This window comes from Podarcis pityusensis (genome assembly GCF_964106645.2).
Source record: "Podarcis pityusensis genome assembly, chromosome: 10".
NCBI lineage: Eukaryota > Metazoa > Chordata > Lepidosauria > Squamata > Lacertidae > Podarcis > Podarcis pityusensis.
Window position 1 is genome coordinate 20826540 of NC_138035.1, and position 16263 is coordinate 20842802.

Sequence of the window (16263 nt, forward strand, 5' to 3'; positions counted from 1 at the left end):
GAGCTCAGATTTCCTAAGTGTGACATAGATTCCAGTAGCCTTTAGCCAGTCTCTTAAATCTGCGACTCTCCAACTAGTGTTTAACTCCAACTCCCATCAGCTTCAGCCCACAAGGTTAACAACTCAGGGATCATGGGAGTTACTGAGTCCAACACCATTTGGATAGCCACTGGTTCTCCATCCCTGTTCTATTGGCTTGGAGACCAGACTAGGAACTTCTGTAATATTATGGGAATTGACTGCACTTATTTTAAATAAACCAGCAAGAGGGAAGGAAGAGACCAGGGATAAGAGAGGAGAGAAAGGAACCTGAAGAGAGCAGCCACATGAAAATTATTCTGTATGTGCTAGTCCACATTTTCAGTCACATGGCTCTGATCATGCAAGTTCATACAAGTCACACATACCAGCCTACTAAGGACACCCAATTTAGAAGGGTATTTGTATAAGTTCACCCTAATTCAGGACAGAACAATTGTCCTGGTGATGACCCAGATGCAGGTAAGAAGAGTTCAATGAAAGCAGTACCGCTACTCCAAATTTTGAACTCAGTTCCAAATTCAGACTCAGAAGGTAAAATGAATTCCTAAAACTAAGAACACAGCAGACCGCAGGTACAGGCATTTCAATCTTAAATTACAACATGTCAAGCGTGAAGAAATGTATTACACTGTCTGATTCTATCAGCATCTTTATTGATTCTGCTAAGAGCTCCAAGAATCAACATCCTATTGATGAAAATGGAACAGCAAGAGGTGCAGTCATTCCTCCCAGTCTGGTCGTAGCAATTCATAGCTTTCTGAACAAGAGATGCCGCTTTATATGTGGGTCAAGTAATTTTGTTGTAAGACAGCCTGAATAGCAACTGCCTCCAACAAGTGATGCTCTCTGTGCTGACAGCATAAAGTACCACTGACACCATGTTTGTATGACAAGCACCAAGCACAGAAGCAAGCAACTGGGTACTAGACAAGTAGTCTCCAGAAACCTGCAATGACTTCAAGGCATCCAAGTTCAATACCCAGCATCTATGGCAGAGTTCCCCATCATGGAACTCTTGTGCCCAAAAAGCCCCTGATCCCCCTTCCCTTAAAAATGACTTCCATCTTGGTTATGAGGTGGCAATGGTGGTTACTTTTTGGTTTCCTGAAAAATACCTAGAACTTAAGGAGGAAGTTGGGAAAGTGGTGCTCTTTCCCACTTCCTCTTTCAGCTCTAATCCTAAATTTTCCTTCAACCAAACTTCAACTTAAAGGGGCCTGCAACTCAGAATACTGCATTTCTGATATTCAAACAACATATATATTTGCAAAACAGTTTCCCCCATGCTGTTATGATATTAGCCATCCATTTTCCATCCCAAAAGCATCCATTTTCCATCCCTTCTGGTGACAAGCATGAGCTACCTGGGGAGGGAAACATGTTGCCCAACAGATGTTGTGGGACAACAATTCTCACCACCCCAAAGCATTGGCCATGCTGGTTGGGATTGACAGGAGTCCAACAACATCTGGAGGGCCACAAGGTCCTAAGAACATAAGGTTGTAAGAACATAAGAACATATGTTCAGGTCCCCACCTCTGAGCAACCTGTAGGTCATTTTTTGAAAATCATTAAGTGATAACCAAGGCAAAGCATTGTTGCTAGTTAATACATCAAAGGACTCACAGCAACACGTACACGAAAAGTGCAGAAAAAAGAACACAAAGCACATAATCGAGGAGATTATCTCCCACCAGAAGATACTATGCATCTGGAAAGGCATATAAAGTGAGGAACAGGGGCGATCTTCCTGGAGACTGCAGCTAGAGATGGCCCTCAACTAAAAAAATTAGTTGGCAGCCAGGCTGAAAGATATATGCATCATTTGGAGAGAGTACCACTTTAAAAATAAATTAAGGACAACGAAAAGGGGTGCTTCATTAACAAGTTCCCACCTTGCCTCCCACATTTCAAAAAAATGAGTCAAAAGCATCTGTCCAAGAAGTGCTCTACGATAGTTGTCTACTAATCAAGCTCTGGTGCTCTAACATGCATAGCATATACTGAGTTCATATGTAGTGGCACCAGGGACACCTCTTGGATTAGGGAGAGGTTTCTGGAAAACATCTGCCCTCCACCCCCATCTCTGAGTTCTAAAGACATACTTTTTTTGAATGGTCTTTGAGGATGAAAATGCAAGGTCGACAGTTTGGTTAGAATGGTTGGACCATGCACCCAATGCTAGTTTTAGCCTATTTTAGTCTGTGGTTATTTGGTCTTATTGTAATTAGATACAAAAGTTTTTTGTATTTTAATCATTTTTTATAGATGTATCTTAGTAATTGCAGACAATTTTGTCGCACGACGGTTCTAAAAAGCAGCATATAAGCCTTTTAAATAAAAGAAGCAAGGCATTAATTATAAAATGTGTTCAGTCTTTAAAATGCTGCAAGACTTTGTCCCTCCTCACACCTTGCAAGCATTGTAATAAATTAACAATCACTCAGCAATCTATCCAAGGGTTGGCAACTTCCAAAGGCTCCTCCTTCTCTGCCATTGGACATAAAAAAAGTGGTGTGGAGGGGTGTAAAATATGCTACGCGAAAGCCATGCCATATGTTGGAAGGAACAGAAGCGATTCCATTGTTACTGTACAGTATTGTTTTATTTTAGGTAAGCTGTTTGGGGGATCCTTCTGGATCGAGAGGCAGTAGGGAAATCAGATAAATAATCACATTTGACACTTGAACCATAAGGATGCAGTATTTTCATTCTCGTTACTTCCTTTGCTCTTCTCCCCCCCCCGCCCCGCCCCCGTTTATACTCCAGGGTGCTGCAGCCCAGAAGTCCACAGTCCACTTAATGCATCTGATGATGCAAGCTGCAGACTACAAAAGCTCATGTCACAGTAAATCATTTTAAGATTGGCTTAGTGAAGAGGCTGAAGGAACATGATGCAATTCTACTGCTGAAGTTAAGCTAACTGACCCTGGATGGGAAATCAACAGAAAATCGCATAAAGTTATTTGAAGAATACATGGGTGCACAACTATTATCACTAAAGTTTCTAGAACACTTTTTTATTTAATTTTTATTTTTGCACAGACTGACACTATAATCTTTTGTAATTCTTTCTTCAGGTTTCAAACCATATGTCAGGAGAAAGGACTACAGCTCAGTGGGAGAATATATACTTTCCATGCTTAAGTTCCCAATTCTAATCCCCTATTGAAATATTCTCAGGTATTCTTCCTTGTATCAGGGGAAGAAAGAGACCCCAGTGGGAGTACCCAACTAGCCAACACGTCCAATGGTATGGGATTATCGGAACTGTAATCCAACAATATTTGGAGGGCACCATGCTGTCTGCCTCTCATAGATGCTCCAGTGATTCAGCTTTGTAGGTTCATAAAACATTAACTGCAAAATGGACCTTGGATTTCTTATTCAAACAAGGCGTTCAGTTTCACCCAAAAGTTAAGTGCTAATTTCTGTTTCCCCATATACAAATGACAATGCTAGAAGAACATGAACTTCCATTCACTGCCTCAGTCATGGAGGGCAGAGGTCACCTGGTTGAAGATGACGCTGGAATGCTGACTCACTTTGCCTGTCAGCAACTGAAGTGTCAAAGCACGACTCCTTTCCAAGCACGTTATAACACAGTCCCCCAAAGTTATGCAAGGTCTATTAGAATTAGAGCAAGATTTTCGTTTCATCTGGCCAACAAAAATAGATTAAAATAGATCTGTTTTAATCTTCTAACCCCCCTAAGTCCCCATATCCTGCTTTGAGAATAACCCTTTGCTGTTTTTTAATTGTCTCACTGTTGTTTTATTTACTATCTAGAATAGCCGCCATCACCAGAAAGGATGTAAATGATAAATGAGGCCAATCCTATGCTCGGGGGCAGGGGGGCAGGCAGCTGAGAGTCTGTAGGATTCAGCAGAAGGGCCACCAGAGGGACCCTGGCACAAAGCACAGCTCTCTGCCACAGTCCCACCATCCATGATCTGCAGGCGGTGAAGGCCCAAATCCAGACCCAGCTTCCTCTTCCCCAAGCATGATGCCAAACATGCCCTGAAACTATGCCAACCACTGCAGTTGAATTAACAACGAAAGGGTAGGGAGGAGAAGACTCCACCTTCCACCCTGGCCACCAGTAGCTCTCAGGGATTTGGATGCGGCAGTTGTTCCAAGGACTCACTCACTCATTCCCAGATGGAACCTTGTGCTCATCAGTAGCTGAAATAACTACCTATTCTTGTTTATACTGTCTTCCCTTCCCTTCCTTCTCCTTCACTGCCTCCCATGTCAGATTCTGCTCTGCAAGCCCTCTCATGTAGGAACCTGTCCATTAGGGCTTGCAAAGCATCGTGCACATTGAGGAAGATATGCAATAAAGAAAACATTAATATGGACACTTCTTTTGGAAGCTAGTTCTCAATATTTCCCTTTTTAATCCCCCATTACACAATAATAAATCAAAAATAGCTTGCAAATACAAACAAACCCAAGTGAGCCCTTGAATCTCAACCCCGCCAATTAAATTTGCCAGGCCAATTAATCAACTAGAGCTTTATTATTTATTCATCCATTCATTCTGAAATTGACATCCTGCCAACCAGCTAGGAATGGCTCTCATGGTGGCCATCAATACATTAAAAGCATTTATAGCTAAACAATATTTTTAAAACTGTACTTTTAAGCAAACAGCAAGCTCGTCCAGAGCTTCCTTGAAAGGCAACCATTTAGTTGATTAATCTACCAATTAAGTCAATTAAAGCTTGCAGACCAGTTGTAAGCAACTGATGTTTTGGTGGGAGGACCAAGAACATGAATACATGAAGTTGTCTCATACAGGGTCAAACCACTGGTCAAGGCAGCCCAGTCAGTGGCGTAGCGTGGGGGGTGCAGGGGGGGCTGGCCGCACCGGGCGCAACATCTGGGGGTTAGGGTTAGGGGGCGCAAATCCACGGGTTGGGGGGCGCAAATTACTTGCCTTGCCCCGGGTGCTGACAACCCACGCTACGCCACTGAGCCCAGTTCTTCCTATTCTGACTAATGAGAGATTCCCCCAAATTCTCGGGGCTCAAGAGAAGTTTTTTCTTGTTCTCACTTAATTAACCAACCACACACTTTATTAACTAACTGTGCAATCCTGTACAAGTCTACTAAGGTGTCAGTCCTATTGAGTACAATGGAACTTACTGCCAGGTTAAGTGGGCAAATGATGGAAAGAAATCTTGAGCAGCAGTCAGAATCGTGGCCTTTGACTTGACTTCAGAAGGCCGACTATTATAAAGTTTTGGAATGTAATGAACTTAATGACATCTGTACACATTCTGCAAAACTGTAATATCCAACTTGATAAGCCAACCTGGCAAAGACAATCAGCAAGGAGGAGGCGAAATCTAACAGCATCTTTACTACTCATCAGTTTGAAAGCAAGTTAGCATATAAAAGGTAACTTTAGACCAATGGTTCTCCAACTTAGATACCTGCTGTGCTTCTTTGCATTTAGCCTTCAGGATACTGCAAATCTTCTTTTGCAGTTCAGGAAACAGCAACAAGACTATTCACACTTACAAGCAGTGAGAACTTCCTAATCAACACCACCATGTAAATGCCCCTATTTTCAGAAAGAGGAATTGGAAATTACTCTAGTTAAAACTCCCAAAGGTCATACTATGCAAATCAACCCTGGTGCACCTTCAATGCTAGAGGAACCAGCAGGGTTCTATTTCTGAAACAAGCATGTATGTAAACGGAAGCCCTATTTGAGATTGAGACCAACACACACATTCAGGCTCCTGGTGGGAAACCAAAACCTTATTACAATAGCTTCGATTCCGGCACAGATGTATACATTACATTAGATCATTTCATCACATAAATGGGAATCAAGTTACTAAAAGTTACAACATGCAACGTATACAAAATGGCAATGTCAAATCAATTGTAAAGTTCAAAAATTGTATAGAAACAATTTGATTACTGCTTTTTTAAAAAACAGCAACAACAACAACAACAACAACAGCTCAATGAGACTTCAAGTACATAACCCAGTTTCAGCTCCAGCAGTGCTTTAAAAGCAAAGTTACATGCAACTTTCGGTAATTGCACCAAAACGCAAAGAACTTCTGACTTTTTCTGATGAAGACTATGGGGAAGCAATTTCTGTGCTGCTACATTAACACAATCACCCCTTATCCCATATCTAATCCAACTGAATGCAATGAAGACAGGTGAAATCTATATTCAGGTAAGGATTCCTGTTTATGCACGGATCCTCTCAACAGAATCAGGGGCTACATGTTAAAGATTATGACCCTAATCATTTGATTGCTTACCAGGTATTAGTACTCTGAAACCATCCCGTTTCAAGTCAAAAATGTCATCCACACAGCAAGTGTACAATTAAGACTTTAAACGAAAACTCGCCACCAGCTCACTCAATAAGTGGCAAATTAGTTTTTTTAAAGAGCATGCAAAGAATTTAAATGAAGCTGATCTCAACTTCAAACAAAAGCTGAAAAATTCTTTATATCCATTGCTTTTGAAAATTTAAGAACAGTCCACCATCATGAGTCAGGCTAGTCAAGACAAATATCATAAAAAGCATTTCAGAATTTCCTTGTGTCAAGTTAATAACCCTGAATTAAGGCAAGTACAGAGAAGAAGCTATTTTCATTCCAAAAACTTTATTTAAATTATTAAATTCGACTTCAGAATTGGCCACAATGTTCATGCAAAAGGTAAGCAGGTAAATAGCTCAAGAGTGGGGAGACCTGTTTACTTCTAGAGGCTGCTGGACTACAACTCCCATCATTCCTGACCACTGGCCATGCTGGCTGGGGCTGATGGGAGTTGGAGTCCAACAATACCTGGAGGACCACAGATTCTCTATACCTAAATTACCACTTTAGCAACAATAGTCAGCTACTTTTATTTCACATACAAATGGATCCCGATTAAGTTTGAATACAGCTCTCCCTTTTTCTTTATTGGCTAGTCGTCATACTGCAGAATCTGGTGAGTTTTCTGAACGAGATGCAAAATTTAATTTTAACCTACTTTATTTTCAGAGATAAAAGTGCCATGTATCAAGCACAGGTCGCTTTTAAAAGGTGTCTTTGTAGTTTCTTACACCCCCCTTTCTATATTTTGAAATACTTTCTCTTACTTCCACAGCTAGCTATGCGGAGAAAAGCCTCTGGCATCTCTCCAGCTTTAAACCAGTTACAATTTATTTTTGACAAATCCTATTGAAATCACTCAATCATATGAGCAGTATTTTTAGCAGAATGCAACAAACACTTTCAGGATTAGGGATGATGGAGAGACTCACTTTTATAATCATTCTCAAGCAAACTATTCCAGCTAAAAGGACAACATACCCAGATATCTGATGGGGGGGGGGGAGACTGGTCTGCTGTCTGTAAGCATTTGGATAGATAAAAATATAGGGGGGCTTTGTCAAATTGGCAGCTAATGCAAAATAATGATTTTGACTAGGAACTATTGATTTCACTGGATTGTAGGATGACAGCCTATGGGGGGGGAGTGGATTTTTCACTAGACGCCTCTTAAACACATTTCCTCACCGGAATTTTCTAGATTAAGCTTGTGTACACAGCCGTGTCTCTTAACTTTTGTAGGTTGCCTGATACAATGACTAGCACAGAATGAGTAATATTAGTAGTGATGAACCTCAGCATGGGCCCAAACAATATCACAAGCTTACCTGCAATTTGTAATGCATAATTCACACTGTTATGTAAAGAACTAGCGTGGTGTAATGGTTAAAGAATTGGGACCAGGGCCTGGGAGACCAGGGTTCAAACACCTTGAGTTCCTTGGATAAAAGGTGGGATTAAAATGTAACAAAACGTATAAATAAATACCTCTTACTGCCCTTCCAAAAATAATAATAATAATAATATATTTTAAAGAAACCTAAAGCTATGGTACAAAAAAATAAAACAAAACATCTTAAGGTATGTTTTTCCATTTGTAACTATCTAGCCAGCCAAAATACAAAACTGAAATATTAATTAGCATCATTCTGTCTGCTGGCAACAAGGAGTTTTAACTTGGCTAATCCCAGCGCAGAGTGGCTTAAAGCAACCCTTTCCCAACCCTCCGGAGAACAGAAGAAAGCACTGCAGTCTCCCAAAGTAGTTACAAAGGTAGCTTTCCCTGCTCTTTGGACCCAAGATAGCGGTCATTCGAAGGGGAGGCGATTGCAACATTCAAGACCTTCGCAAGCGCACATTATCTAAGGCCTGGTGGCAGCACAGGGCACTGGGGGGGTGGGGAACAGGGAATAAAGCCTGAGCCGCGAGGAGGAGGACTGCACTGAAACGTGGGTCCTCCTGGCAGTGACATAACCGAACCTGGCCACTGCAGTCTGGAAGCATCACGATTTTGGGAAGCGGGTGGAGGACGAAGAAGAAGAAGAAAGGGGCAGGGAGAGCCAGGCTGGCTACTCAGATCTGGAGATCCGTGCATGGAAAAGCAATGCGGAAGGCGCTTGTGGAAAGGAGCACCACCGGGGTGTTTGGAGGAGGGCTCCTCCTGAGCTGTTGCGGGAGCGGGCGAGGGAAATAAAAACAAAAAGGGAGCTGCGAACACAATAAGTAAAGTCTCCAGCAATGTAGCCTCGGGCGGCGTGTGCGCGGGGCCTGGCCGGCGCAAAGCGCAGACCCCCGCGCTCCAACCAGGGCGCAGATGGAGACCGCGCGCACCCGGCCACCGAGTCGTCTTTTGCTCTCTCCGCCGGGGTGGGCGCAGCGCAAGCGGAGCAGCAGCCCGAATCTCAGGAGCAGTGCATAGCCATGGAGGGGAGGGGATGCGAGCGGGCTCCGTGGGGAGGCGCTAGGGAGAGAGGGAGCAAGGCAGCGGCGGACCGGGGCCGAGCAGGGACTGTGTGCCTCGCAAGGAGAAACGGGGACAGGATCAGACCCCCCCCCCAAGCCCCCGTCTTTTGTCTCCCTTTCCCTCCTCTGCTTACCCGCCAGCTCGTCCGGCTCCAGCCCGCTGTCGGCATCGATCCCACACAGCACGAAGTAGTGCGCAAAGCGGCAGGGCGCCGAGCCCGAGCCGGGCCCGGGGGGCGCCGCGCTGCCGCTCATCCCTCCGCCGGCGTCCGCGATCTCTCTCGGGCAGGATCCCAAGCAGCAGGGGCAGCGCCGCTAACGCATCAGCACCAGCAGCCGCGCTCCTTCCATGGCGCAAGTCCGCCCGGGTGGCGGCCTCCTTCGCCGAGCGGGAGGAAGACGAGGACGCGGCGCCAGCAGTAGTGGCAACGGCAGTGGCAGCGGCGGCGGCGCCCCTCGGTCAGCTGAGGCTGCAGCCGGCGCTCGAGCCCCGCTAGGCACCGTCCCGCCGTCGCCTCTGCCGCCTCCCCCTGCCGGTCAGACGCTAAGCCGCGCCGCGGGAGGGAGAAGGAGCGCAGCGGCCCGCTTCCGCCCCGCCTCCTCGGCGGGACATTTAAACCACGCTTGGCGCACGAAGCGAGGCTCGGCAACCCAAGGCCGGGATTGGTTTGGTTCTCAGCCGCCTCCCGAAACGCGTGAAATTTTGCTTGACGGACCACCTGAATTGTTTTCCTGCCTGTTGTAGCAATTGCAATGCGCTGTGCTAGATGCTGTATGGTTTTTAATTGTATTTTTAGTGCCTCTCCTGTTTGTTGCATTACCATTTGAATCCCATAGAATACAAGGTATGAGAGGGAATCAGAATACAATTTAAAATCATGAAGAATATTTACTACAGGCTTGCCATGGATCATCTGAGTGAAGCAAATACTGTATGCACAAGGAAGAGGTACGTAGCTAACAAAACAACAAGAATGGTCAAGAAGTCAAAGCAGAGAAAATGACTCCTGCTAAGCTGACCAGAGGCACGGCAGATCCGGAAGGCCGAGGGCATGATGGCTCCTTCCCTACATTGCTTGTGCAGCACAAAAGCTGTCCCTTACCCCACATATCTGTCCACCAAAAGTGGCAAGTGAAGCTCAGACAAATGCAGAGACATGAGAGACAGGCAGGCAGGCAAGATAAAAAGGCTGGAATGGATCTGTGGCTTTTGCCTGCAGAAAACTGCCACCCCTGGATCCATTCCAGCCTTTTTTTCTGCCTGCAACTCACTTTGCTCCACTTGATCCCCTTTAATAAATAAATAAAATTAGAGTATGTTTGGGCACACTTGGCACACCCCCTGAGCATACCCAGTACAGCCCAAAGTGTTGTTTAGGTGCAACATGATTTTAATGGTGATACCACAGGAAAAGGCACTGTTTCTTAATTCTAAGGCAGGGGTAGGCAACCTAAGGCCCGGGGGCTGGATGTGGCCCAGTCGCCTTCTAAATCCGGCCCGCGGATGGTCTGGGAATCAGAGTGTTTTTACATGAGGAGAATGTGTGCTTTTATTTAAAGTGCATCTCTGGGTTATTTGTGGGGCACAGGAATTCGTTCATATATTTTTTTCTTCAAAATATAGTCTGGCCCACCACATGGTCTGAGGGATGGTGAACCGGCCCACGGCTGAAAAAGGTTGCTGACCCCTGTTCTAAGGGCATTATTTGGCTGGCTGGCAAAAGATTTTTAATCATGCTACTTAAGTAACCTTAGCAATGCCAGAATATCTCTGCTTTCTATGGTCAATCTTTTGTCTTGATTTGATCAAATCACTTAATCTCAGCAATTATCAAGTTGAGTGATTTGATCAAATCAAGACGAAAGATTTGTTTCCATACTGCATATGTTAATCAACTTACCAGTGCCAGGTTGTCTGTGCTGTCTTCTTTTTTGTAAATGGTTCCCTGCCCTACTGTTAATACAATCATCTCAGCATTTATTACCCATTTAGAAGGTTACTGTAAAATATTAAAGACACACCTATTCAACATATGTAAATTTAAGCTTTAATTATCACTGACGGTAACTTTTGTATCCCATTGCCATTCAAATCCCACCTTACAATTTTCCCTTTATTTGCCTGGCTGCTAAGATTTCACATAATGCATCTGATGAAGTGTGGTTGAATTTGTTAGTCTCTTAAAGCACTGCAAGGCTCTTTGCTTGTTTTTACTTTGCTCTGTAAGCTCTCTTGCAATAGGGCTGCCACTGATGTCAGGGAAGAATGCACCTCCTCATACTGGATTGGTTGGTTGTCTGTTCTGTGGCTGTGTGTGGCAGTTCCCTTCCTATGTGTAGTCTAATGTATTTATAGGACTCCTTTAAGGGCTATCACAAGTTGCTGAACATCTACACCCTTGTTGCCTACAGCTGTGTGAATTAGATTCTCTGCTATGTATTAATTCACAGTTTAGGACTAAATGCATGCAAGCTGAGAGCAGTCTCTGGGAACTGGCTCATGGGCACATGTGTTCTGTTAAGTTGTGGGTGAACATATCAAACAACACAGCAATTCTTCAAACAGCTCTTGTTTATTCACAGGCCAGAACAGAACTGAACTGAAGGGTTCAGCCAGCCTGCTTATATAGAGCTCCACTAGAGCACAACAGTAACCATTTTCTGTAACTATCCAATCACCGAACGTCACTTTCAATCCCTTATTTGCATATGTGGACCTGAGTGAAAACTATCTACGGTATCCCCCTGCTGGCCCAGGGTGAGAACTTCAGTACATAACATGTTCCAAAACTGAAAAGAGAATGGTGAACGTGGAAGAGGGAAACAGGTCTGGTGTGTGGTCAGGAAGACCTTAGGTATGTCAAATATGGGAGTGGAGCTCTGAACACAACCTCAAGCTACATTTAATGGCAAGACACATTTGAATGTCTAAAAGGAGCACACCTAGAAAACACCTCTGTCTGAGACATAAGAAGAGCTTTACTAGATCAGACCAAGGGTTCATATAATCCAACATATTGTTCTTATGGTGGCCAACCAGATGCCTATGGAAAGCCCATAAGCAGAAGCTGGATTCAACAACAAGTAGGAGGGGGGAGAAGAGGGGGAGAGAGGGGAAAAAGAGGGGGGAAAGAGAGAGAGAGAAAAGGAGAAGGAGAGAGAAACAAGTAGGAGCAGTGGAGTTAAAAGATGCTGGGGAGCAGCTGCTAGACCAGGCAGACAGGTCCTGAAATAGATTGACTTTCCATTTGATTCTGTCTGAATTTACTTCCAGGTGTAAAAAAAAGTAAACCCACTTAAGGGGAAGTGAGCACTACAGTATTGAATATATTGGGACTTACATTTGAATAAACATGCATAGGATTAGGCTAAAATCCAATGCACACTTATCTAAGGGTGATAACGTTGAATTTAATTCTAAGTAAACCTCAGGTGTGCACTGAATGGCTCAATCAATTCTAAGTAAACCGCTGGCTCAATCATTTGCACACTTAGGTTGGCCTGTTGTCTTACTTAAGTGGGTTGTATTTTGAGTAAATATGCAAAGCTCTTTGCATCCTGGCCCCTCTGAACAAGCCAAGTTAAGCAGGGCCTCTTGTCTGCATCTAGTCACCATCTTTACAGATATTTCAGATTGCAACATAACTAGAGTTGGGTGTTCTTCATAGCACGAGAGGAAGTATTTCATTTTTAAATATGAGTTTTTCTCAGCAAGAAAGTTACCCCTGAAAAAAAGTTTATTTCCAAGGGTTTTGGGCAGTGGCAGAGGAAAGGGCATGCAGGTGGTGCGGGCTGTCCCAGGTGTCATCACTGGGGTGTGTGTGTGTGTGACAAAATGAGTTTTATTTTAAATTGGACTCATGAAACTTTAGGAGTGACGTGGTGGCTTAGGCTCCTGCAGGTTCCGCGCTACCTAAAATGGCAGCGTAGGACCTGCGTCTGCCTACTGCCTCTCCCTCAGCCGCCCTACAGCTGAGGCGGAGGCAGTGGAGAGACTCTGAGAGGCTCGCCCCCATGGGTGGCTCGCCTTGCCCCCCAGCTGCAGGACACGCCCCCGCACCAGGCACCCGAGCGGCTAGCTACACCACTGGTTTGGGGTATTTTCAGATTCATGAAGATCAGCATCAGAGGCTCTTGCGCCTTTGTCAGGTATCAGGCACTCAGCTTTTCCTGTAACGGCACTGCCATCTCTCCCTGCTTAAAAAAACCCTATCAATTTTGCACTGTTTTATGCTGTCTCCTTTGGTTTTAACGTTGCTGATGAATATGGAGCTGCTTTATACCAGGACATCCTATTGTCTATTTAGCTCAGCATTGTTTGCTCCAGCTGGAAGTTGCTGCCAAAGTTTCTACAGAAATGTTTCCCACCATCTTTCCTATGCAAAGGATGTATTCTTTCATGGTGCTATGACCATGCTGAAGGAAGAGAGCAGGGGCTTGGCTGGAGACTGATGTATTTTAAAGTCAGTGTCATTCTTGCCATAATTGCAATATACTGTATATATTTTTCTTTTGAAAATAATAATAGTAATAATGGGGTATAGATAATTTTGCAAACAGGAAAGGGAATGTGCTCAGTTAATTAACACACGTACAAAAATGCATGTTTACTTTGGAGCAAGTTACACTATGTCCAAAGTGGTTTGCTTCCCATCACATCTATTTAGGATTGCAGCCTAGTTTTGGGATTGGACCTCTGGAACAAGAAAATAATAGCATGGCTACTTACTGCTCAACTCTATTTTGGCAGCATCATCTTTTGTATTATAAATTAACATCCACTCCTGGATTAACCTTTTGCCTGCAGTAATTATCAGCTCCATTCAAACACTCATCTTTGATTCATGGCCAGTTCTTGTACAGATGGAATAAGAAGGTTCAGCTATAGAGACATTTTTTAACCCAATTAATTGCCTTTTTTTATTGCAGTGACTTATTTCCCCCTTTGAATTTTCAGTTCTAGCTTCCTGCATTAATAATAGCATTTTTCCTTAATCTCCTCTGAAGCCTTTACCTTTCAGAAGCTGCCAGCCTAAATTGGGTCAACAGCTGACACATACGGTATATTAAAAGTCTTTTTGGTTTTGCCATAAAGGATCAGACCATTTGTCAATCAAGCCCTATCTCATGCACCCTGGAAATAGTTTTTAAAAAACCCATTTTTAATTGTAGTGCCATACAACTGGGAGTAAATCTTTCTGTGTTCACCAAGGCTTAAAAAAAGGTAAAGGGACCCCTGACCATTAGCTTACTCACTGATAAATTCTGAAAGCAATTCTAAACTTACTTATTTGTTAGTTTTCCAGTGATGAGGACCCTGTCCTTTGGTCAGCCAAGAACAAATATATCTGACAAGTCAAGACTGCCCCACCCCTTAATCTTTAAGATTAAAGTTGTACCCAAGCAATTCACTTTATATTTGACCCTATAAACCAAGGAGAGCACCCAAGGTGGCTGACACCCAACTCTTAAGAAGCAAAACTTTTGCCTGCAGCCACAATGCTTAATTTGTTGAAATGTAGAAGGCATACTAATGATAGGAGTAATGCAAGCTTCTCTAGAAGCCTATGTTGAAAAACTGCTAAATGTAGCCAATTTGAATTCGTTTTAGCCACAACACAAAATCAGTACAAAATACATTATGAAAGCAGTTGTGTTTGGTCACATCCATATCATACATTTAACACACATGGTTTCCCCCAAAGAATCCTGGGAACTGCAGTTTCCCCTTACACAGATGTCCAGCACACTTAGCAAACTACAGTTCCCAAGATTCTTGTGAAGGAGTGACCCATGCACTTTTAATGTGTGGTGTAGACATGACCTTAGTTGTAGACTTTAAACAAAGCGCAGCTAGATGCATAAGCCAGCCACCTTTGACACTGTGATGCTGGAAAAAATGGAAATTTAAATAGCCGTTACCAAAGTTCAAACTGAAATATAGACACCAGTTTGTAATCGGAACAGGGAGCGGTTTAGAGCTGCTGCAGCAGCAGCACCTGCTATTATCCTAGGGAACAAGAATGAGTCCGAGGCCATTCAAATGCCGCTGGACTCCCATCAGACTCAGCAAGCAGGACGTAAGACCAGGAAAGAGTTGTACAGTGGTACCTCGGGTTACATACGCTTCAGGTTACAGACTCCGCTAACCCAAAAATAGTACCTCGGGTTAAGAACTTTGCTTCAGGATGAGAACAGAAATAGTGCTCCGGCGGCGCGGCAGCAGGGGGAGGCCCCATTAGCTAAAGTGGTGCTTCAGGTTAAGAACAGTTTCAGGTTAAGAACGGATCTCCGGAATGAATTAAGTTCTTAACCCGAGGTACCACTGTAGTTGTAGTTCAGCAACATATGGCTGGACACACCCTTGCCCTATAACAATTCCTTATGATAAGGTTGACATATTTCAAAAAGTGAAAATCCGGACCCAAAAGTTGTTGAGCTTTTTAATGTTTTGCCCAAAGTTGTTTTGCTTTTCGTTATTTTAGGCTTTTCCGAGACAGATACAGATAGAAGCTTAGCAGCAGGCTCATAGGCAAGGCAGGCCTCATAAGCTCTTATTTTACGTTGAACAACGTCACTATCGCGTTGTGCAAGTCTGCATAGAATGTGCAGCTTGTTTTCCAGAAGCACAGAAAAGCTCCACCCCTCGCAACTCAGGTCATTAACAACATAAGAATAGTCTGCTGGATCAGACCACTGGCCCATCTAGTCCAGCATCCTGTTCTCACAATGGCCGACAGATGCCTATGGGAGGGAAACCAGGGAGCAGAACACAAGCACAACAGCACTCTCCCCTCCCATTCCAGCAACTGGTATTCAGAACATTGCTGCCTCCGACTGTGAATCTAATCATCTTTTAAAGCCATCGAAGTCAGGGGCCCCCACTGCCTCCTGGGAGAGTTCCACTGTTTGACTGACTATGCACTGCTTGAAGAAGTGCTTTATGTGTCCTACAACTTCCAACAACATATTTTCTCAACAAAGACCAACTCTTCCCACCTCTGTAAAGGGCTGGAAGGCTATGGAAAAGTACAATAGAAATGCAAAGCCTCCTGACTCAAGTAAATCCTGCAATTGTCATGTAAATGCAGACAAGCCAAATTGTTGGCATCCATCTGTTGACAAGCCCCATCTGCCCCTCACTTCCCTCTACAGCACATGCAGAAAACCGCCTTCTTGACCATTGGACCCACTATTGGTCCACTCCATTGCTGGAGCCTGTCTTTGCTTGCAGGGGAAGTCCCTACTAAGATTACCTTCACCAGTTGAAGCCATTCTTGGGGTGTGGCTGCTGTTGCATGCGGACAGCTTCTAGGAGCCACAGGTGAGAGCAGGGCGGGGACCAAAGGTGAACAAACTGCCCCCACCTGAGGTACTGCCACTCCCATAACACCCTAAA

At 44.1% G+C, this 16263-nt stretch overlaps 1 protein-coding gene across 6 annotated transcripts in view; it reads right to left on the reverse strand.

The window, feature by feature from the left end:
- The window catches only part of DENND5B (DENN domain containing 5B), a 94965-nt gene extending 85573 nt beyond the window's left edge, over positions 1-9392 (reverse strand). For 2 of the 6 annotated variants that reach the window (XM_081023937.1, XM_081023938.1), the window contains exon 1: positions 8999-9390. In XM_081023937.1, the coding sequence (XP_080880063.1) occupies positions 8999-9119 (121 nt within the window). In that variant the 5' untranslated portion in view covers positions 9120-9390. Of the gene's footprint in view, positions 1-8998 lie in introns of all 6 variants that reach the window. The other 4 variants (XM_081023935.1, XM_081023936.1, XM_081023939.1 and 1 more) reach the window with 4 other exon arrangements.
- Positions 9393-16263: the final 6871 nt, after the last annotated feature.